Raw genomic sequence first — 25,210 nt, forward strand, 5'->3', positions numbered from 1 at the left:
TTCAGCAATTTGAATGTCTCAATCATATCTCCCCTTTTCAGACTATCAACCAATTTCTGCAACTCACAAATCTTCAACCTGTTTTCATAAGGTTCATTCCATAGACCTGCTATCATCTTGGTCACTCGCCTCTGAATCCTCTCCACCTCCTCCCCATCAAGAAGAAACCTAGGTGACCAAATCTGGGCACAATATAATATATAGACTATAAAAGTTTATGAAATTCACATCGTATGATACTTTATGGGCTGTTTTCTTAAGCATCTAATAAGTGGGTTCTAAAATGTTTAGTTTTAGTATGTATGACTATAATTTATTTATTAATAAAATATAATAAGCACATATTTAACTGTCAATGGAAAATGGCGCTTTTTTATTTGTTAAAATAAATGCTGTATTTTTGTAAAAGATTCTTGTTGCTGTAATACTGCTGAATTAGCGCCCTTATTAAGCAGTGACGTGAGGCAGGCTGTCGACGGTACTGATTACGACACAGCAACAACACAACTGATCTTATGAATGACAACAAGACTAATAATAATTACATGATTTTGGAAATTCTCTAATCTACAAAAAGTAGAGTGAATGGAAATATTGAGGGTGGGAAGATTGTGATTTTCATTGGATCCCGGGTTTGATGGGTGTAAATAAGGGCTGGCGAATAATTTTTGTGGGTGGTTCATGAAATGAGGGATTCGGGTAGATGGAATGATGTCGAAGGAGGTCATAAAGGGATTCAAATTATAATATAGAAGGTAATAAACTTAGGATGGGCAGATAGACACATTAGGAGGATAATGGAAGAATGTATTAGATTATCTATGCAAATTGTTGTTATTATTATTTGACACCTCCAGGGAGTCCAAAGACTCATCGAGAGAGAGTGTGCCAACAGCATCGAATGATTGGTCTCCTTCCAACTACTAACCAAAATTTAGGATTAGACGGGAATTTGGAGATACAAAATTCTACAAAATCATAAAATGCGAAAATACATTCATTAATAGTTAATGGTGCAATGGAACAATTTATTTGAGACAAAAACGAGAACAATTGCAAAGAAATGTTATGCTCAAGTGGTTCAAGTCGTGATATTAGGTGCTGTCGTTGCCATCTAACTTGAGACGAATTGGAACTCACCAGTTTTATCAAATGTAGCGGAATTCTGCTGTGGTGCAGAATTTGTATATCTAAAGCGGTGTATTGCCGAAATTTAAAAATACAATATAAAATAGCAGACTTTTATATCTATTTATTTATTTTTATTTTTTATGTTTTGCGCGTCCATGGCGGGCGCCTCTTTCGCCATGCCCTCATTACGGCACTGAGGCCTAGGGTCAACAGTAGGCTATTAGTTAAGTTTTTGGGGAGTCAAAAGTCATATGCATATTTTCAAACAACGCAGGGAGGATCGGCACCCCTGAACACCATGCACTGTATATGTAGCTGAAGGATCAACTGTGTGTGTGTAAGCTAATACAATATTGCACCATGTAAAATGTAGTAAGACCTGAATAGCCTATCTACCTGTTAATAATTAAGATGTATATTTTATTGTATTTATTGTATTTTAGGTTATTATTATTATTACATGACGCCTCCATGGAGTCCAAATACTCATCGAGGGAGGGAACCCACTCTACAACTCTCCATCTCCACCACTTAATCCCTAAAATACAGCAAACCGTGACTAACTACCATCATCTACACAAGGGATCAGCAACTTTTTCAGAATTGCAGGCCACATTCAACTTTTATTTTTAATAATTGGGCCAAAAGCGTTTAATTAAGAGAAAATAGTGAGTGAAAAAAATACTTAAGTAATTACTAAAATTAAGGGGATATTAAATCCCACATAGTTTTAAAACTGAATAAGAAACTCAAAGATTGGAATCAGAGAGTTTCTTGCCGAATATAGTAAACTATAAAGTATCGGCGACACTAGCGTTAGCCAATGCAAGTGATCCTAGTACATAGTACAATACCGGACGACTCGTTGCAAAGGTGGGGGAAGTTTGAGTTTCTTATTCGGTTTTAAAACTATGTGGGATTTAATATCCCCTTAATTTTAGTAATGTTTTCATTGCCGAAATGAAGCTTATTAGCTCTTTATACTTAGGTAACTTAAGTAATCAATTTTTTATTATATCAATCTTAAAAAACACAGAAATATTTAAAGTACGAGATAAAGTACGACATTCTCATAATGACGTGTGATGTTATATTCTTTCATAACAGCAACACTTTTATGACAAATAAGATAAAGGGACTTACCCCTAATTTCAATAAAGAAGAAAAGGATGAATTTTCATTCATCATTAAACCTTCATCTGCAATTTTAAGTTTTCTTGAACCCATTTTTGAAATTATTTTTAACAAATATATACCCTCTGAAAATAATAGTGTTATTAAATTATTGAATTATATTAAAAGATAGACCAGGAAACGCGACTGCAGAATTGCGCCAAAATCTCAGTTGTCATCAGATGAAGTCGCCTTTGTTATCTCTATTCATGATGACTCACACAGTTGACTCATGCCAAGTTGCCAGGCGATATCACAAAGTACAGTATAGGTATAAAATTATTTTTAATTTATTAATATTATAAAATGTATTATTTAAATAATTCAACATACAGGCCACATGCAATGTATGGTCAACCTTTTATGGGCTGCCAAAAATGCAAGTTTGGACTGCATGCGGGCGGCCGGTTGCCGACCTATCTACACTAGTGCCATCTACTTCTCACCACCACTAGTATTATTTGTCTGTAAATTGCATGTGTATTCAAGTTGGTAGTATGACTTTTTTTTTGGAAATGAAATGAAGTCTTTACAGTCATATTATGCAGCCAATCATGTCATTATATGTAAAGAATGTGGAATGTGTTCTTTTCCGAAATTTGAGTCACTTAGAATTGTGTTAAAATTCAACAATCATGAACCTGGTCTAGTTTCTGATCCAAATCAAAAATGATGATAAATAAAAATAAATGTGGATAGTTAAGTTTAATTTCAAGTCTTCTTGTTTTCTCATAAATGTTGCTATTGAAGTAACCAATTGGTTCAGTATAAAAAGTGGGTTTTCAGGTTCAGTATAAAAAGTGGATTTTCATAATCAGGTGAACTCATGAAAACAATTATCATTTATGAGAATATTATTGATGATACTGTGAATTATAAAGATGTACTTATCATATTAAGTGTTTTTGCTAAATAAATTGGAACTATATTTAATATAATTGCTGGCTGTTTAGTAATAATATAAAATGAATTTTTCCCTCCCAAGATATCCTGATTGGATCATATGCTTCAGACCATGCTGTTCTACTCAAGTGAGTTAAGCCGTTGAAGTTTGCTTTATAGTTAATTTCATTAAGTATACTATCCTTTCCTTCAAAGTGATTGAGCAGTATACTGCATTTATGATAAGACTGATTAAACATCTCTAGAGTTGTTCCTTTGATTATCACCATCACCACCACCACCACAGAAAACTCATCATAGAAGGTCTGTTCAATCTCACAAAGTGAGTCATGCCACACTTTAAAATCATTGCCTTGCACTCTTATCACCCTCTGAGGCAATTCATTCTATGCAGCACACTACTCACTGCAAATTCCACTTTTGCTGATCACTCACTGTAAAAAAAAAAAAAAAAAACCTACTCACTCTCATGCTCATTTTCTTGCACAACATCTAGGGATGACCCCCCCCCCTTGTTATTGTCCACTATGTCTGTTCTACTCTTTGTAGTGTATTTGGTAAGCATTTAAACTGCTTATATCTAAAGTCATGTCAAGCTCTCCTGTTGCTATTCATTTAACTCTGTAGATTACATTTCCTCAGTCCAGTATCATTTTTTGTTATCTACTTTTGTGTCCTTTCTAAAATTTCTCATTTTATTGGAATTCAGATGTAGTCTGATGAAGACTGTATGCTGAACCACCTCATCTTTATCTCTGCCAATTACTGCCTTTCTCACTATTGTGAATGGTGATTTTTTTTTTATTATTTTTTTTATTTGTGATTTATTAATATATATATTTTTTTTTTTATTATTTTTTTTATTTGTGATTTATTAATTAACTATAGCGACTCGAATTTATTCATGCTGTTTCATGGTTGCAAGTATTGGAAAATTTTAAACAGCAGAGACATGCAGCAGGGGTTAACCACTTGGTCACCACTCTCATTGACATAGAGAATATCCAGAATCCAATCCAAGCATGGTCTCAGGTAGTGCCCATGAAAACTGCTCTACTTGGATTCTCTTTTGGCACAATCTGGCAAAGTAAACAGCAGGATTATTTGCCAATTGTTGGAAAGCCTTCCAAAATGGTACCAAGAGATTCAGTCCCCTGTACTATGTGGCAGTCAGGCTGTGAAAACTGCTTTACTTCTGCATTCTCAAATGGAGTACATGCTAGCTCCCTGGTTAAATAATTATGGTGTGGAAGGCATGAACAGGGATGCCTTGCTCCACACTGAATGTAGGACAAAAACTGGGAAATAGAAACCCTATTCCAGGGATTGAACATGGCAAAGACCACTTCTTGCCTCCAATAAGCAGGGCATTGGTGTTTCACCAGGCAAAAAATGACATCTACTACTGGAGATTTAGTTGGCATTTCCTCCAACTAGGGAAATATGCTTTTAAGGTAGCAATACCTCCTTGTCAGAACCTCTAATTGTTGAACTAGGTCATACCACAGAAGGCAGAGATGACTTGGCTGAAAGAGGCTATATATTGCATGATCACCAGCCCTTAATGGACCAGATATCTAACAAAACATCCAGAATATTTCACACAAACACTGATTCAACACAAAAGGACACACTCGAGCATTTATTAAAAATTCAATCTGTTTTCATTCATTATATAATGAAATTATCATTATTATAAAAATTAAAACTAAATCATTCTGACATACAGTGAGCTATGATATCTCTGCTAAGAAACATGAACTTTAATTAGAAAAAAAATTCCCACCCAACATTACCACACTTTGCCAATTAGTAATGCAATCAGGATATTTCAGAGAGAGAGTAAAAGAAGACATATTATTTAATACATCTGAAAATTTCTCAAATCTGTAAATTGTCCAGACTGTTTTATTCATACTGTACCTGTGGTATTCTGTGGGTTATTATAATTATGCAGAGGTTTCTGTGGTTAAGAAGTTCAATCGAATTATTCCGGTTTTCTGACCACATGTTTATTAAAAAACTGTTTTGTTAAGGGGATAAAAATCCCTTATTGTTTTTCAGCCATTAAGTGAAACTACGATCTGAACGTTTCATGCCAACGAACTGTCGGGCGGATCCAAACGTAAATGACCACTTACGCTTGGATCCGCCGAGAAGAACAGAAAAACAATAAGGGATTTTTATCCCCTTAACTTATCAACCTCGCCAGAAAAAAATAGCCGTTTGGCTTTTCATCTTAGTTATAATATGTTATAATATAATATAGTGACACACTTTTCTGGCAATCGTATAGCGAAAGTATGTAAGTTCTTTTCACTTAAACTCTGATATTCTAGGTCTAACTACTCACTGATGAGACCTCAAAAAAGGTTGAAACCAGTCTGGGTAGTGACCTCTCCTCATAATGTAAAACCATACTACATCTCCTAGGAGCTGTGTGTTTTTACATTATGAGAAAATATCAAGAATAGTGAGGGAACTTCCTCCACCTTTGCAACGATTTGCCTTGGTGTGGCACTACCAAGTGGTCACTTACGCTTGGATCCGCCGACAGTTCGTCGGCATGAAACGTTCAGATCGTAGTTTCACTTACTGGCTGAAAAACAATAAGGGATTTTTATCCCCTTAACTTATCAACCTCACCAGAAAAAAATAGCCGTTTGGCTTTTCATCTTAGTTAAAAAACTGTTTTTTAAAACTAAACAAGTACTAAAAAATAAACCTGACAAGTTTCATTAGTTGTCAGGCTAACATCTTCAGGGGTAAAGAGAACTAAAAGTTTAAAGTACACACTACAAGAAATTATGAAAATTAGTTCATTTGTTGGTATTATGAATATCAATGAATATCAAAATTTGTTAAAAAAAACACCGAATAGCAGATCTATACAACCGTTAATGCTTGTTAGCTGGAAACAATGCTATTTGTGTTGCATTCTGTGGTTCACGTTCACCCTGTCCGAGGTCTGAACTGAGTAAATTTTTAATAAATGCTGGCTAAACTTAATTTAAAATCAAACCCTGATTTTTGTTGCATTGTGTAGGAATTTTAATCATATTTGCTGCCTTTTTGAATTTTCTTGTGAAACAGTTTTTATCAAGGTAGGACATGTTTGTTCTGTCCCAGAGTACATCATGACCAGTAGAAGCTGTGTGAAATGCCAGGCCAGACTTATGTTCTCTCTTTTTTTCTGTGGTTTATTATTTTTCATAACAAATGTTATTCTTTTTTTGTGTAGATCCATGATATCATATAGCAAAATATACACCAAAATTTGAAAAAACAATACTTACACTCATCATCATCATCACGAACCATGGGCTCACTGCCCTTTGATGTCTGATGCCTGTTTCACTATCTTCTTCCACCTTTCTTTGTCCAGTGCACAGTGTTGCAGTTTTTGTACACCCATTCCACACCAGTCTTTTATATTGTCTATCCATTCTCTGTATGGTCTACCTCTTCTGTTTAAACCATCCAAAATACCAAACATGAATGTCTTTATCTTCCGGTCCTCACTCATTCTACAGATGTGTCCAAATAATTGCAGCTTCCATTTTATAACTTCTGCATTAGATTCTGTTTTGGTTGTATCTTCTGCTAGAGCTCTTCATTGGTGATTTTCTGTACCCATCCTATTCTTAGAATCTTCCTGTAACAAGTTCTTTCAAATGCCAAAATTCTTTTTCTTGATTCTTTATTTATTACTCACGTTTCAGATCCGTACAGTACACCGCTGAAGATGAATGTTTCCAGTACTCTTAGTTTTGTTTGCAGACTGATCACTTTACTTTTCCAGATGTTATCCATGGCCTTCAGATTTGTTCTTCCCTTTGCAATCCTGATCTTTATTTCTTTTTTACAGTCCAAGTTATATGTCAGTTTACATACCAAATATGTGAATTGTTCTACATTTTCTATCAGTTCCATCCACCTGTATCTTTTGTTTCATGTTCTTCTCACCAAATACCATTGTCTTTGTTTTTTCCAAGTTCATAACAAGTCCAAATCTCTTCCCTTCCTCATTTAACAGTTTCAGTGTTTTTTGTAGTTCTCTTTCGTCTTCTTCAATAATAACAATGTCATCTGCAAATCTCAGATTGTTAATTCTCATTCCGTGTACAGATATTCCTTTGGCAGCTTCCTTCAATTTGTCCATTGCTCTTTCTAAATGTGCGATGAAAATGCTTGGTGATATTGGGTCTTCCTGTCTAGCGCCTCTGCTTGTTTTAAACCATTTCCCCAAATCATCACCTATTCTAACTGCTGCAACTGCATTCTGATAAACATCTTTTAATATAGCTATTAGTTTTTTATCAATTCCATAGGATTCCAGAACTGCTAATGTCACTTTCTGGTCAATACTGTCAAATGCTTATTGAAAATCAACAAAGCAAGTATATATGTTTTTATTTTTTATCCTAGCTTTCTCTGCTATTAACCTCATTGTCAAAATCTGTTGAATTGTAGTTCTATCCTTCCTAAATCCTGCTTGCTCGTCTGCAAGGTATGCTTCCAATTGTGTTCTCAATCTTTCTGTCAATATGATCAGCATCACTTTACCAAGGTGACTTATCAAGACAATTGTTCTATAATTTTTACATTCTAGCTTATTTCCTTTCTTGTATAATGTTACTAATATTGATTTCACCCACTCCTCTGGCATTTTCCCTTCTTTCCATACCATATTACATAGTTGGTGCATTTCTGTAACCATACTTTCACCACCATATTTAATAATTTCTCCAGTAATGTTATCATTACCAGGACTCTTGTTGTGTTTTAGCTGTCCTATTGCTTTTTCTACCTCGCCTCTTAAAATGTCCATATCATGCTCATTACCTGGTGGTGATATCTGCTTCAATTCTTCAGTCAGTTTCCCAAAGCTATCTGAATCTAAATTTTCTTCATATAACTCACTACAGTATCTTGTCCACCGCTGTACAGTTGTTCCTTTATTCATCAATACTTTGCCTTTATCATCTTTAATTGTGGTCTGTTTTGGTTGCCACTTTCTATTAATGGCTCTGATCATTTTGTATACCTCCCTTGTTTTATGCTCTCCATAGTGCTGTTCTATATTATTGCACTGGGCTTCTAATCATTTTATCTTATCCATTCTGATTGCTTTTTCAATCTCATTACACTTTCTTCTATTTGTTCTGATGTATCCCTTCTTATCTTCAACATTATTTTCTCTTGTACTTACTTCAGTGTTTCTTGTGTAATCCATTTCTTCTGGTACTGTTTCTTCAACTGCATCTTCTATCGCCTTCATTACTCTTTTCAAATTCATTCTTAAATTCGAGTTTTTTTCTTTCTCCACACTTTTAAGTTTCTCTTCTAACACTGTTCTGTACCTCCTTCCTATTTCTGCTTCACTTATTCATGCTGTATTTCTTCTATTCTGATGTTGGGGTTTATATTTCTTTTTAAATTTCAACTTGATGTTTGCAATCACTAAACTATGGTCCGAGTCTATATCTGCTCCTTGAAAAGTTCGACATTGCTGTACTGATGTTATCCATCTTCTTTTAATCCTAATCATATCAATCATGTTTTTGGTTTTCCCATCATTTGATCGCCATGTCCACATTTTCTACACTCCTTTTGTTGGAATCTTGTGTTACAGATCATCATCTCGTGGTCCACAGCAAATTCTAACCATTTTTCACCTCGTTCATTTCTTTCTCGTTCATCATTATCTATTCCAACTTTGGCATTCCAATTTCCTTCAATAATTAGCACATCTTGCTTTGGTATTGTTTCTATTGTCTCTGTCAAATCTTTGTAGAATAAGTCAATATCCTCATCTGTGCTGTCAGATGTGGGTGCATATATCTGGACTATTGATATGTTGAATTGCTTTGCCTGAAATCTTGCTACTATGATTTGTTCATTAACTGGTTTGTAGCCTAACAGTGCCTCTCGAGCTCTTTTGCTAAGAAGGAAGCCAATTCCTGCTTCGTGCATGGTGTCATGTCCTGACCATATTACTTCGCATCCATTGATCTCTCCAGATGATGTCCATCTCATCTCTGCCAATCCTAGTATATCCCACCGATTTCTCTTCATTTCCTCATGAAGTAGTTCTAATTTTCCTGACATCCAGAGTGTCACTTATACTCATGCCAGTTATTAATTTTTTTATTCCTGTTTAAACATAATTAAACTGTAACACCCATTATTTTGCAGGTCCCAGCCAACAGTAAAACATTTGTGGGCAAATATTACTTTTATACCCTCTCAAGTTAACATAAATCTTACAAACTGTCTCTACAAAGGAAAGTACATTCCCTGTGTTAGTGTAATTACCTGTCTCCAATATGAAGGCAGTCATGTTGTGGATACTCTTGGTAAGCAAAGTATTAAAATTATTACAGTTTCGCTATAGACTTTTTAAATAATAATTTGATTGTTTTTCACATTTATAATGATTACATAAGTTACTACATTAATGAGGTGTGCTACGTAACACTTTGGTTTTTAAATTCAAGATGTCGAGAAATTATATTCTTGTTTAATCGAAGCGCAAGTAAACGAAGTTTACTTGTGAAGTATCTTCATGACTAAGCTACTTGTATATAGCAGCTAATGATTTCACATTAATTGCCTTAGTATTCCATAATGCAAGACACACATTCTTTTAGGGGTGTATAATGCTATGCATCATGGGAAAGGCCACTACCCAGACCAATTTTAAACTTTATTGAATTAGTGTTAAGGTGCGGGGGGGGGGGGTATCTCTCTCCTAAAACTGAGTGAGCTCCAAGAGCACTCTAAACTCACTGAGTGACCCTAATGGATCACTACAGGATACAAAACTCAGTGGTGTTCTATTAAGTGGTAGGCAAAAACCTGCTACTGAGCAGAACTGCTCTACTTCACTGGAGCAGTGTGAGCCAGACCTAGAAGAGATACTAAAGTTACTGTTAACTGTTCTGACACAATGGACTGATTGGACCTGTGGTCCTTTATCCCTTTGTTGGATTTGCAATGAAATTTCTGGATTAAGGAATATTATTAAACATTTGGCTCACTTATTATGGGCTATTGACTACCAGTGAGTCTTTTTTTTTTTCTTTTTTTTTTTTTAAATAAGTAAATACACACACAAAAAGAATGCTTGTTCAGTATGTTTTTTTTTTTTTTTGGAATATTTATCCTGAGGTATTTGTCTTAGTTTACTACTAGGTGGTAGACTAATGAGCTTGAATATTATTAAGCCTTTGGCTTGCCAATTTTGGGCTTTTGGCAGTGGGTTTTAAAAAAACTTACTTGTTCAGCATGGTTTAGGGATGTCTGTATTTTGCAGGATGATGCTCACTATAGTCTACCATTTGGTGGATTAGAGCATTAGGATGGATAGCAGCGTTTGCAAAGAATTTTGAAGCCTTTTTGCATAGAATCAGCTTTTTGGGGAAGCTGTATATTTCTTACAAATCATGGTGTGTTAAATGCTATTTGTAAATATTTGTTGTGGATTGTCTGTAGTTTGCTAATGTTTGAAATGGGTTTGTGACTATGCAGGTGAAGTATACATCAGGACTGGTCTAATCAGCATTTTGTATAGCAGCAGTTAGTGTTCTGTGCTTAGCAGCTCAGTTATCTAGTATCCCAAAGTTTTCATGGAACTCCCATGGGAGTGCCAAACATGAAAAATTCACTGTCCAGGGACACTGACCTTCTTGTGAATGGCACTGCCCTTCTCATGTTTGCATTTTTTGAATTTTTTGAAAATTGTCTTTTTTCAATCATTGTTCTAGTGCTGAGACTGTGTTTTTCAGTTTCTCAGTTGCCTATCTACGTTGCAGGAAGAGTCAACCATATTGCAGCATCATCTGCTTATAGAACCATTGTGGTGGCAACTGTGTGTGGAATGTCAGCTATGTGGATAGCAGAGGTGATAGTAACTGAGTCCTGGGGGATGCCAGCAGTGATGCTGCATTTAGATGATCTAATTCCCTGTAGCTTCACTCAGAGATAAGTGTATGACCAGTCACAGAGGGAATTTGGCCTGCAGGAGTCTGAAAAGAAGTTCATACCATATTTTGTTGAATGCTTTGGCAATGTCCAGGAAGATTGTCCCTCTATCTTCCTGTTGAACTTTACGCTGATATTTTCCATGCCTCTGAGAACTTGTTCAGTGGAGTTGTTCTCCCCGAATCCAAATTGCTCATCAGGAATGAAAAGTAATTCTTTAGTGGCTTTATGCAGTCTTATTAGACTGCATTCTTTTTTAGACTATAAAAGAATTTATGCAGTCTTTTTTAGCTCTCTCAGCTATTTTTCCTAGTCAGGAAAGCACATCTTCTACTTTCCATCATGTAGGGAAGTAATGATATTTTAATATTGCATTAATAATAGCAACAATGTGCATTATGGCTTTATGTAGTAGGCATTTAATGATTTTGTTAGAAATCCCATCTGGACCTTTTCTATTCTTAAGTTTGGTTATGATTTCATGCACCTCAGCAGATGATGTCAGTTGGATGGAGTTTATGTGCCTTTTTAGCACATAAACTCCATCCAACGTGTTACAGTTTACCATGACATAGACAAAGTTGAAGTCTATATCTGAATGGTGTAGATTTGCAGATTTGCACTACAATGCTTCTCTGGACTGTCAGCAAAGGCTTCAACTTTGTCTATGTCATGGTAAACTGTAACACATTCACGATAGACTGGTGGGAGAGCTTTAGAGTCTGTTCATAGAGCTTTGGTCATTTTTCAAATTGTCTAATCCTCTGTGTTTAAGGACTGAACTTTTATCTCCCACTATTGATTTCGATAATTTTTAAGTGCATATCGAAATTCTTTTGTAGCCCTATTGAGCACTTTTTTTTTTTTTTTTGGTGTTCTGGGGCAAGCATTCTATAGTATTGAATGCCTGGCTCTGTTATTTTCACAGATCAAGTTTTTAATCCCATCTGAGTGTCAGTCAGAGTTTGTGCATGGCACATCCACGGTAGCAGCTGTTAATGTAGTTGTTATCTGCTTTTCTAGGCTTGAAATTGAGTCATCAGTTTTTGACTTCAAGTCAATGGCTGGAACCGGGCCAACAAATTCATGTAGAGGAGCTGTTAATTTTATCCAGTTGATAGTTGGGACCCAGTTTGGGTTATTATCATGTTGTAAGTCCTGTTGGAGTAAAAGTGGATTGTGTTCAGAGCTGAGTTTGTCCATCATACTTATTTGGCATTGATGTGCAATATTATTATTATTCGTGACACCTCCAAGGAGTCCGAAGACTCGTCGTGGGAGGACACCTACTGTACAACACTCTGTCTCCACTACTACACAGAACCTTTACTACCAATCACCTACATCAACGCCATCTACTGCCCACAACCACCATAGCTAGTATTTTTTGTATGTAAATTACATGTGTTCTAAAGGGCTGATTTGTCTGTATTTGGGATGAAAAACCCGAGTTTTTGCAGGAGAAAAAAAACCCTGCTACCTCCGTATGAGATCAGCTAACCTTCGATTGAAAAAGTCCACATAAAGATTCCTCCCATCATGACGAGAATCAAACTTAGGCCTTTTCTAATCAAAGGGTGCAACGTACCGTCGTTCTTCCAATTGCGCTATGGAGTACATTACAATATTTTGTAATATCGCTATGTCAAGGACATCAGGAAGTTCTTCCATATTGTAGTATGTGGATTCTGGAGGTCTTATGATCACTGTGTTCCTGGCAGAGAGTTATTATGAGGGTAGATTCTTTAATCCAACAAGAAAGGTTTTCTCCAAGATGTGGCATAGAGGCTTTATCTCAATCAATATCATGATGTGAACTGGAAAGGTGGTATTGCCAGCCTTGATTTTTCCTGTCTGTTATTACATGCCACATCACTAACTGAGAGGAAAAATTGGGGATGGCTTACCACTCTTCCATTGCACATCATGATATCGATTAGGACAAAGCCTCTATGCCACATTTTGAAGAAAGCCTTTCTCATCAGATTTAAGAATCTACCACTATCATTCATTCACTTGGTTCCCTCATTAAAAACCAAGGACTTTTCCAAAATGACATCTAAAAATCATTAATTAGAATAGATTGCTTTACATACTTGACTAACATTTTGGCCAGTCATTTCCAAACATTTCTAGAAAACAGTTAATGACCACATTTCACTGTTATAGTTAATACTATAATGATTTCTCTTTTTATTTAAAAAAAAAAAAAAGATATCATCTGTCAAAAGAGTTGGGGTATCTTTTTATGTTTTTTTTATTTATTAATGACCAATAAAACCCAAGTTCTTTTTTTTTTAACTACAAGCCATTTTTGGCTTATATATTATAGATGATTTTGTTTTAATATTAAAGTAGTCCAACTGAAATAATTTGACTAACAGAAAAAGTAATGGAAGAAGACAGCACCAGGTGCAGAAAGAAAGAACCACTTATTTCATGGTTTATATTATTCTTCAACTTTTACTGAAAATAAAGGTTGAAAATGTTCTCATGAAACTACTAACATGTCTGTAATAGAATTATATTATTTAAACAACTCCACCAAGTGGTTGTACTTGAATAAAACCTTAATGAGTGTGTGCCAAAAGTTACAACCATTTATGACACGTCAACCCATTTTTGGCTTATATACTCTATGCATATAATTTATTTTGCTTTATTTTACCACTATAAATTATCTGATTGTACTCAAAACTGACATAACTAAAAATTTTTAACAGACATCTTACATGCTAAATATCATTTGCCAAATTTTTCACGTATAAATGCAGTACAAAACCAAACTTGAATTGCTTATGCATTTTCTCACGTGTTTTCTAAAAGTCACCAAAAGCAGCTTTGCTTTCTATATAATTCTAAAAATCAAGTTTCATTAAATTTCTGCCAGCCAGAGAAGAGTTACTGCAACATTTTGGCACATTTTATCTTTTTGTGCTCCTCTAAATGCTCTGATCAAAGTAAAAATCAGAATGGTTTGACAAATAATATAAATTATTAGAATATTTGTTTTAAATTTACAGGTAATCTTATCTTATTAGATCATAGTGATTGTCTGCAGCTTACATTTTGTTTTTTTTTTTGTTATTTAGTGTATTTTGTATGGTGTCCTTTGTGCTGTGTATGAATAATGGTGGCTACCATAATTCAGTTTGCCAATACATTGGTGACACACCTGCTGCTATTTAAAGACACTTTACACAGTATACTCTGAGATCTTGTGGCACGTTTGCATCCCAGCTGTTAGGAATGTGGCAGGTGAGTTGAATGACATGATGTCTGGCAATGTGTCAGTAGCAAGTAAATGCCAAAGGAGGGAGGAAGCAGTAGTGTGATCAAGGTTGATGAGGAAGATGAGTCAGTTTAAAGGAAGATAACATTAGGGAATGCAATAGATGTGAATGGGTGAATGGCAAACAACAGTAGGTTGTTTGGGGGGGAGAAAGAGAGAGAAAGCTACTGAAAGAAAAAGTGAAACATATTACAAATGCATTCAGAAGCATGAAAGAAGAGACTAGAGAGTTTACCTAATGTAAAGCAAACAAGGGTCATGATGAGAGTGTCATGGGAATGATAAAAGGAGAGAGAATATGAGAACCAGGAAAAGAGATGGAATGAAAAAAAGGTGAGAGTGCAGAAGCTAGGAATGGAGAGATGACAGGAGTGAGTTAGAGTGCAAGGAGTGAGCATATCGGGTGAAGGGGGGAAGTGAGAGAGAGAGAGATACAAGTGAGCATGGAAGAAATGGCAGAAGAGCCAGAGGTATGATGTATGGAGATTCAGTGATTAGTGATGTGTAGGATAGAATGCTAGAGACTTGCTTGAAGGAACAGGATAGGACTATGGCAATTAAGCGAGGTGAAAGTATGGATCAGATGATTGTTATAATGGGCACAAATGGCCTGAAATATGGTATGAAATGAAGGGGTGAGAGATCTGAGGTTGTATATGAGAAGAGTGCAAGAGGGAGGATAGTGAGCATGCTACCCAGGTACAATAATGCAGAGTTCAGAAGGAGAGCCTCCATAAAGGATGGCATAATAGCAGGAATGTCAAAAGAGAAGCCTGGTTTATGTGGATACATGGAGGGTAGAAGAAAGCAGTATGCAAGGAATGGACTGCATTTCAATGAGGAGGAACATAAGCATATGAAGAGAATGTTGTTCTCTGGATGAATGAAAGTGTTAGTGCAGGAAAACTGGAGTTGTCAAGGTGACAGGAGTGGTATATTGTTGGTTTAGTCACTTGAGAGAAGGAGGAATGTATTGTGTAATGAAGAATCCAGTAGAGTCTAGAAGGAATAATAACAAATACTGACACTGCACTGATGTTTCTTTATGTAAATGCCATGAGTATTAGTATGGGTGGCATTGATAGCTTAAGCCTTTCCAAAGATTATTGAGATCAGTGATATATGGTTAATGGAGGAATTTATACTAACAGGAGTAAAACTAGCAAGGTGTAGCATATTTCTGCAAGATTGCAAGGGCAGACATGGTGATGGAATATTACTTATGATGTGATGAGATGTGCCCTCTCAGGATGAATTATTTGGCAAGAAATGACATTAATAATTTTGAGACAATGGAAGATGTTTTGGCAGTTGATTTTGACAGGTACAAACAAAATGAGTGATCACTCTGAAATTCTTGAGGGAAAAAATGTTATAAGCAATATGTATCAGAAAGAACACGAGGTTCAAGAGTTTTGGAATTGTTCATAGCATTGGGGATTTCAATAGAACTCAGAAGACACCCTTCCCCTGGCTGGAGAGGATGACTATATAGTCTTAATTTCAGGGATGAATACACATGTAGAAGTATTGTGGAGAAAAGAATTTATGTGGAATTATTATTATTATTATTATTATAAGAGAGGGCGCTTTAGCAGCAAGCCGTCGCAAGCACGCTATTTCGATGCGCCCATATTTTAAGTTGCAAAGTAGATCTTTTCTTGTGAATTAAAATTTAAAGTACATCAGTGAACTCTGTTCTTCAAGACGAACATATAGATGTAAAAACTATAAGTATCTGTTAAGTAATAAGTAAAATATAAGTATTCAAAGTTAAAAGTATACGTTGGTCAACTACGCGAGAAGAGAACAAAGGAAGACGCCATATTAGAAAATACAGCAAGATTGTCAAACAAGAAATATGAAGTGCTACAAATGCCAAGAAGACCTAATGGGGGAAGAAAACCACATAACATGTAGGAACTGCCAAAGAAACATGCATTTTTTATGTTCAGTATTGTCCGAGACTACTTGGCAGCGAAAATCAAACAAGAATCGTGACAAGTGGAAGTGTCCCCATTGCAGAGACAACAAAGGAACGTCGCCTTCGACCGCAGGCGGAAAACAGCCAATGCAGAAAACAACCACAGGTAGTAAACAGCTATCAACAACAGAAACCCAGGTGAGCCATCTTTAAATGCATTACTTGAAAATAGATTACAAAACCTAAAGGACTGTTTAATCGATTTTGTTGGAGAAGTATTTAAAAAACATACCGCACAAATTACAGAAAAATTCAACCAATATGAGGAATTTATTAAATTTAATAATAACTCGATAGAAGGTATGTTACAGACTGTTAGAGAAATTAAAAACTGCGTCAAAGAGCTAACTGAAAAACAACATAATTTAATTAAAGAGACAACGGACCTACGGCAAGAACTAAACTCTCTAAAGCAACAGTACGAGCTCTCAAACCAACAGTAGCACAAAAATGACCTCCTCATAAATGGTCTCCCAGAAATAGCTACAGAAGATCTAAGAGACACTGTAATACAACTAAGCCAAAAAATCGGCTCTCCCATTGAATCAAGAGACATCTAGTCAGTGCATTGGTTACCACAAAAAAGGAAAAGAGAAAATAATACCCATCCTTCTCCCATTGTAGTGCGACTCACCAACAGCCTAACAAAAACTACACTTATAAAAGCAGGATTAAAAATCCAGTAGTGAAGGATCTGAAAGGAGACCACGACAACACCCCAATATACTTGTCTGAATACCTTACTCCACACTATCAGAAAATATTCTACCAAGCAAGGAAAGTAAAAACAGAAAACAATTACCAGTTTATATGGATTGGACAGCAAAATATTCCTTAGAAAGACACAAGACACAAAACCAATCGAAATAAAATCTGTAGATGACCTCAACAGGCTGTCACATTGAAAGGAATATTGACAACTCATAAAGACCAGCACCCCAACCAACATGAATGCACACCATCAAGCAGACGTAATCTCCCCGGAACATGATAATTGCCACATTCTGAAATCAATATCAGAATGGAAACAACTGACAATCCCCAAAAAAAGGACTATCTATTCTCCACATCAACATCAGAAGCATTCAAAAATACTGGCTGACCCTGCAAGCTTATCTGAAGGAAGATATAGATGAAATAGACATTTTAATACTAACTGAAGTATCTACGACAAACGAAGAGGCATCCTCCTACCAAATGCCACACTTCCAACAACACAAACACTGCAGACAAACAAAACGAGGCAGTGGTATAATAATATTTACCAAACATAAACTAGAAGTAACAGAAATAAACTATAAATTAGAATATACAGAAAACATATTCATCGAAATTAAAAACATCAAACAAGAAAACTCCCTGATATTAAACGCAATATACAGACCACCCAACTTAAGCACCACAAAATTCCTAGAAGAACTAAACAGATGGCTTTCAGCCACGAAAGTAGGCACCTCAAAATACTTGATAATAATAGGAGACATTAATATAAACATTAGGAACATAAATAACAACACAGAACAATACCTAGACCTATTATCGGCATATAACATAACCCCATCCATACAGTCGTATACACGAGAAGAGATAGTCGGAAACACAACAACCTCAACCTGCATTGATCATATAAATATAAGGGCCCCTCCAAACAGCCACACAGCAGCCGTCATAGCATGCAAACTAGCAGACCATTATTTCACAGCATTGCAGTTACACACTGAACCAGAACCCATAAAAATCACTGAGACTACAAAACAGTATCATAGCATTGTAAACGAAGCAATAGTGAACGATGAAATCAGAAAAACAGACTGGATGCAGATAGCATCTTTAGACTGCTGAAGCTGTATATAATAATCTTAAACTTGCATTTAACAAAATATATAACAAAGCATTAACAAAAATAAAAATACGCCCCCAAACGAAACAAAATCCATGGATAACAGACAACATACTAACAGACATACAAAGAAAAGATGCCCTATGAAACAACTTAAGAAGTCGCCGAACAATATCGCTTTAAAAGCTGAATACAAAAGAAAACGGAATCTCCTAACAACCCAGATTCGAATGGCAAAAAGAAACTATTACAGCAACAAATTAACAGCACAGAATGACATAAAGGAAACCTGGCACCTGATTAATGAAATGCTGGACAATATACACAGAACCACTGCCACAGAAACAATAAAACACAGCTTTGCCTGTGACCCCAATTCCCTCAAACAGTTGGCAAACAACTTTAATCAGCACTTCGTGAACTCTGTCCAAAAGCTACAAGAAACAACCTTTCCTCACACAAACGAACATTCTCCACTAGGTCCACGAGCAACCCAGTCGATGTGGTTCCCCACAGTAACAAAAGAAGAACTATCACTGGCAAGTCAACAAATGAATCCTAACAAAGGACTGGGGATAGACGGAATCAGACCAAAAGACATCAAGAAACACTCAACCAACCTACTTCCAGTTATACAAAAACTGTTAAATAAAATCTTCGAAATGGGACACATACCTGAAACACTGAAGACTGCATTAATCACACCCATACACAAACAGGGAAAAAGAAACATAATAAGTAATTACAGACCTATCACCACGCTGCCTGTAATCAACCAAATCATGGAGCGCATTGTACATCAGAAACTCTCCACATACGTTGAAAAATTTCAAATCATACCCAAAATACAATATGGCTTTCAAAAAAATAAAGGAACAGCAACACTCCTGGAAGATTTCACAGATCTAATAAACACTGCATTGGATAAAAACAGAATAACATTAGTGGTATTCATTGACCTAACAAAAGCATTTGACACACTAACACATAAAACCTTGTTAACGAAACTTACCCATATCGGAATTGGAGGTCGTCTACTCCAGTGGTTTAAAGCATACACGAAAAACAGAAAGCACATCACACGTATAGGATCAGCACACAGCAAAGAGGTACATGTAACCTGTGGAGTACCGCAAAGAGCTGTCTTATCTCCCATTCTATTTAACATATACACACACACAACATAAGCCAACTCCCCCTAAAAAGTAAAATCTTCCAGTATGCAGACGACACTACCATAGTATCCATTCACAACAATGCAAATATCGCTTACAAAAATATGCAACACGACATCAATCAAATCACTAACTGGTTAACCGAAAACGGCATATATATAAACCCTGGAAAAACAAAGCTCATGATATTCAAAAACCCCCAAACCCTGCCCATAGAAACTAAATATCTCACTATCAAACATTCATCCTCCTATACACAAAGTGCAGAACCTAAAATCACAACCATCACACAGGTGAAAATAACACGCTACCTCGGACTTCACTTCAATGCTGATCAAAGTTGGAATAGCCATACAAACTACCTACATACCAAGCTTAGGATAATAGCAAGCAAACTATACAGATTAAAAGACATTGCCCCAACCCACATAAAAATACTAATCTATAAAACATTATGTGAAAACATTTTAAGATATGCAATCACATCATACACATTCTGCACAGACTACAGACTCAACAGGCTACAATGGTTGCAAGATAAAATGATAAAGCTGATATTCTGGGAACAATCCACTCTTATGCAGGAAGCATGGACAAAACACAAAATATTTAAGGTGAAACACTTACGCCACTACACAGTCATGTTAAAACACTACTACAGCCCAACATATAGAGTAACCAGAACAACATATCAAATAACAAGACCACAGTCAACAAACTACATAACATATAAGTACAACAATCACCACGGCAAAGCCACCCGAAACTTCTACGTACCTGACATGATAAACAAACTGCCGTTCGACAACAGAAACCTAGGAACATACAGAGAGCTGAAACAGGCACTATATAAATATTATAGCGAGAATGAAAATTAGAGCAATTCCTGTTTCTCTCTTCCCCACCACACATACACACACACAAACCTATGACAACCACCCCTCCCCTCTCAAAAACTATCACTACAAGAACACAAAGAAACAAACACACCATGTCTAAATCCAACCCTATTTGCACAAAAAAAAAAAAAAAAAAGTTAAACTGTAATAGCAGTCGAAGTCTTTCAAGCACATACCAACAAACAGTAAAATCAACACCTGGCTTGTGACCAGTATAGGAACACAACCATGAAACCACCACCCTCTGTCATCTATTATCTTCCTCAGATAAGCTCTGCTAAGCTTCGAGGAAGAAAATTACTAACTTGCAAGTATCTGTTATACACACTTGTAATGTATTATAAATATTATATATATATATATAATTACTACAGCAACTATGTATGCAATTCACCTGAGACATAAAAAAGAAAAAAAAAAGAAAAAAAATTCTGTATAATCCTTATTGTAAATACTGTAAATATTATAATTGTATGTAACTTATACTGAGACATAATAAAATGTTTTAAAAAAAAATAAATAAAAAAAATAAAAATAAAAATAATAATACAGGCACCTCCATGGAGTCTGAGAACTAATTGCAGGAAACTCAAACTATTCACACAATCTATTATACCTATCCTTGAACTCATGAACAGACAAAGCACTCACAACTGACTCCGGCAACCCATTGCACTCATTCACAATGCTCCAAGCAAAAAATCTAGTCCTCACACAACTACTAACGACACCTTTATCAACTTCCGGGGATGACCCCTTGTTCTGGTCCTTCTAGTCAAGTGCTGAAATATTTCCTCTACATCACTCCTATAAAACCTTTTAAGAAACTTAAATGTTCTTATCATATCCCCTCTTTTTCTCCTATCAACCAATTCTGCAATCCACACATCCTCAATCTATCCTTAAAGGGAACATTCCACAGACCACTCACCGTCTTGGTCACTTGCCTCTGCATCCACCTCCACTGGTTATCCCCAGGGTAAACTTGACTTGAGTACAGTAAATCAGATGTGGCCTTATAAAGAGGAATAACAATTTCCTTAATTCTATTGTATTCTTCAGTAGCCAAGTAATCTTATGGGCTACATTAGCAATATGTCCTCTAAACTTTAACTCTCTGTCTACCACCATACTTACATCTCTAGCTTCATCTATTTCCTGGAGTACAGTGCCATTAATGTGATACATGACTTGTAGTCTATTTTTCCCAAAATGCATAACTTTACATTTCTCCACATTAAACTGATATCCATTATCTTTTGCCCATACAGACAGCCTATTTAAATTGTCCTGGAAGCTCTCCATATCGCCTTAATTAACTATTACTTTACCTAATTTCCAATCATCAACAAACAACTAAATTTTCCTTTCGGGTTATTTCCTATATCATTATCTTCCTATATCCTCATCATCATCATGATGAGGATACAGGAAGTTGTACACCCCTTGAGGGTACATCTGCCATGTACCCTCAAGGGGTGTACAGGATATGATAGTACTACATGAAAAATTTGCATCATTACTAACTTCCTATCTACAATTTTCCTCGAGATCAGTCTGTTACTTGTCAAGACTCCAATATTATCAGATATTATATTTCTGTCGTCTAAGGCACTTTGTACAGTATCAATCCACCTATATCTTGATCTTCCTCTGGGTCATTTTCCTGCGAACCCGCAGAGAACACTTGTTTTGCTAATCTTTCCTCACCTATTCTGTTTAAATGACCATACCACATGAGATTAGCTCTGCTAACACATTCCTGGATGCTGACAATGTCAAGTTCTTACCTAGTATCCTTGTTTTTAATATGATATTGCCATTGATGCCATCTGTTCACACCTCTAATCTTTCTCAGGACTCTCATATCTGCAGTCTCTAGTCTTTGGTCAAATGTTTTACTTCTGACTCAGCTCTCAGATCCATAAGTTAAAACTGGTTTGAACACTGTCTCGTATACAGCTAATTTAGTGTTCCGACTAATTTCTCTCTTATTCCATATGAATTTATTCAATTAACTTCCTACCATATACCAGCTTTGTTGATTCTGTTGTCTATTTCCATATTTAATTGACCATCTTCACTAAAAATCATGCCTAAGTAGGTGAAATATTTTGCTTGTTCCACAGGTTCTCCGTTCACAACACAGTTGACATTTTCAATGATTCTGCTTATTTTCATTGTTTTTTGTCTTTTTATTGCTGACCTTCCTACCATATCTATTACAACAGTTATTCAATTTAGTCAGGGAATCTTGCACACTTGTAGCGGATTTATTGATCAGTATAACATCATCCACATAAAGCAAAGAGCCGACATTAACATCTCCAATTTTGATATCATGTCTAATACCACTTTCCTTCATAATGTGATCCATATAGATAATGAATAACAGAGGGGATAATGTACATCCTTGTCTCACACCAGATTTAACATTAAACCATCTTCCTGTACTTCCTTCAATTCTAACTGCTGACTTACAACTCAAATAAAACTAAGAATTGCTTGATATAATTCCCCATTGACACCTTATAACTGTAGTGTATTGAATAGCTTCTCTCTTGGCACCTTGTCATATGCCTTTTCCAGATCTACAAAACTTAAATAGATATCTTTGTTATATTCCCATGATTTCTCAACTATTTGTCGTAAAGTGAAGACTTGATCCTAACAACCTCTATTTGGCCTGAATCCAGCTTGTTCTTCATCAAGCTTTTCTTCCACAATTCTTCTCAACCGTTTCTCAAGTATACTTGCATATATCTTACCAGGAACACTCAGTAGGGAAATACCTCTAATTCTCACATTCAGTTTTATTTCCCTTTTTATATATGAGAGCTCTACTCCAATCATCGGGAATTCGTCCCTATATCCAGGCCTTGAGAACTATGCAGTGCAGCCACTGTAAGACTTTTATACCACCATACTTCAGCATTTCTGGTCGAATATCATCTACTCCTGCTGCCTTTCCACATTTCAAGCCTTTGATGGCTTTTTCTACTTCAAGTATGGATATGTATTCCTGACTGCATGCTTGGTCAGTGTTTTTTACCACTGTGCTGTCATCACTGCTTGTTTCGTTTAGCAGTTTTTCGAAGTAATTACTCCATACTTTAAGGATATCTTTTTCTCCCATTTTCATGTCACCTTTATCATCTCTAATTCCTTTTACAGCACTCTTTCCTCCATTTCTAAGCTTCTTCAACAACCTCCAGAATATCTTACCACCTTCTTGATATTTATTTTCTATGTTCTTGCGAAAGTCTTCCCATGACTTTTGCATAACTAGTTTTACACAGTGTTTATCTTTCTTATATTTGTCTCTGTATTCTCTAAGAGCACAAGCTGACTTATGTGACAGGAACTTTTGATATGCTTTCTTCTTTTCCTTCACTGCCTCTTTAACTTCCTGTGTCCACCATGGAGTTCTGATTTTTCTATCCTTGCAGACAACCTCACCACATGCCTCTCTGACTGAATCAATCAAGGTTTTCTTCAAGGCTTGTCACTGAATCTCCAAGGTTTGGTTCCTGTTCTCAAACTCTTTCATTTTTTCTTCAATAATATTTGTGTATTTTAGTCTACAATTCACATCTGAGAGCTGCTCAACTTTTATTCGTGTTAAAACTTTCTTACCTGTTATTCTTATCAATATGAAATTCAATTTCATCCTGCTCAAGACGTCTCAGCTCTGGTAGAGCTGAGATGTAAATTAAAGAGCCTAATCAGAGGCACTGCTACTTCCCATGCATTTCTTGCAAATCCCTAACTGATATCCCATCTAATCCCACAGCTGTATTTACATTGAGATTCTGCAGTATCCTAAGAACCTCTATTTCATCCACCTCTGTTCCCATGTTACTGTCTGTCACATATGTTAAAGCAGTATCCTCACTAGGATGATATACCTTTGCAAAGTGGCCACTCAGTAACTGAACTGTTTTATCTGCTTCTGTCCCCTTGTGACCATCATCACTCATTAAGGTTAATCTTCTATAGTCATTTTCCTCTTACTTGCCACATTAAGAAATAACGCTTTGGGATTTCCTTTGGTCTGTTTGGCTAGATTCTTCTCATAATCTAATTTTGCATTTCTTGCAATGCAGGTAACCCTTCTTGCCTGAGCTTTGTACTGTTCTGTAGCTTCCTAGTGACCTTTCTCTTTATATACCCTCCACAACATTTTCTTTTTTACAGCTCATGCTTAATGATATTACTCATCCATCTAACTCCTACCTGATTAACCCTCTTTACCTTAGGTATACAATTTAATATTGCTTCCTCTAGATGACCCTTAACTATATCTCATGCACTACTAACATCCTTACCCTGCAGTATTTTATGCCACTTACAGATTTAAGCTTCTTTCTAAGCTTTGTTATAATTACCTGCCTTGTCGTTCCACATATATCCCCTTCTTGACAGAATATTCTTCATATTTTACCATCTCCGAAGTCAAGAACGCATGGTCACCTTCTCCAATTGGGGCAATGTGACGAGAGGAACTAGTAAAGAAATATTTACTAGCAGTAATCAGGTCATTGGACCTGATTACTGCTAGTAATCTTTCTGTGACCAGGTCCAATACTCTCACCCATCACACTGCCATGTGATCTTTCTTCCTTCCAGTCTCTATCTCCAGTTGAAGTCCCCCCATAGTAATCACTTGACCTGTACTCATTGTACTAATTTGGAAATGCATGTCTTCCAGATCCATCAAACTCGCTGACCTATAGCAACAACCAACTGCATATTTTGTCATACTGGCCTTAATCTCGCACTGGCCTTAATCTCGCACTGGCTGCTTCAAATGAACAGCCACCCTCC

General features: G+C 36.0%; 1 protein-coding gene across 2 annotated transcripts in view; it reads left to right on the forward strand.

The window, feature by feature from the left end:
• LOC150094569 (integrin alpha-9-like) overlaps positions 1–25,210 on the forward strand; it is an 806,800-nt gene that overhangs the window by 442,282 nt on the left and 339,308 nt on the right. For both annotated transcript variants that reach the window (XM_090411876.1, XM_090411877.1), the window contains exons 14-15: positions 3,290–3,335; positions 9,406–9,566. In XM_090411876.1, coding sequence (XP_090268002.1) covers positions 3,290–3,335; positions 9,406–9,566 — 207 coding nt within the window. The remainder of the gene's footprint in view (positions 1–3,289; positions 3,336–9,405; positions 9,567–25,210) is intronic.

The sequence above is a fragment of the Typopeltis vanoorti genome, chromosome 22, assembly GCF_054136105.1.
Source record: "Typopeltis vanoorti isolate ZY-2024b chromosome 22, IOZ_Tvanoo_1.0, whole genome shotgun sequence".
Lineage (NCBI taxonomy): Eukaryota > Metazoa > Arthropoda > Arachnida > Uropygi > Thelyphonidae > Typopeltis > Typopeltis vanoorti.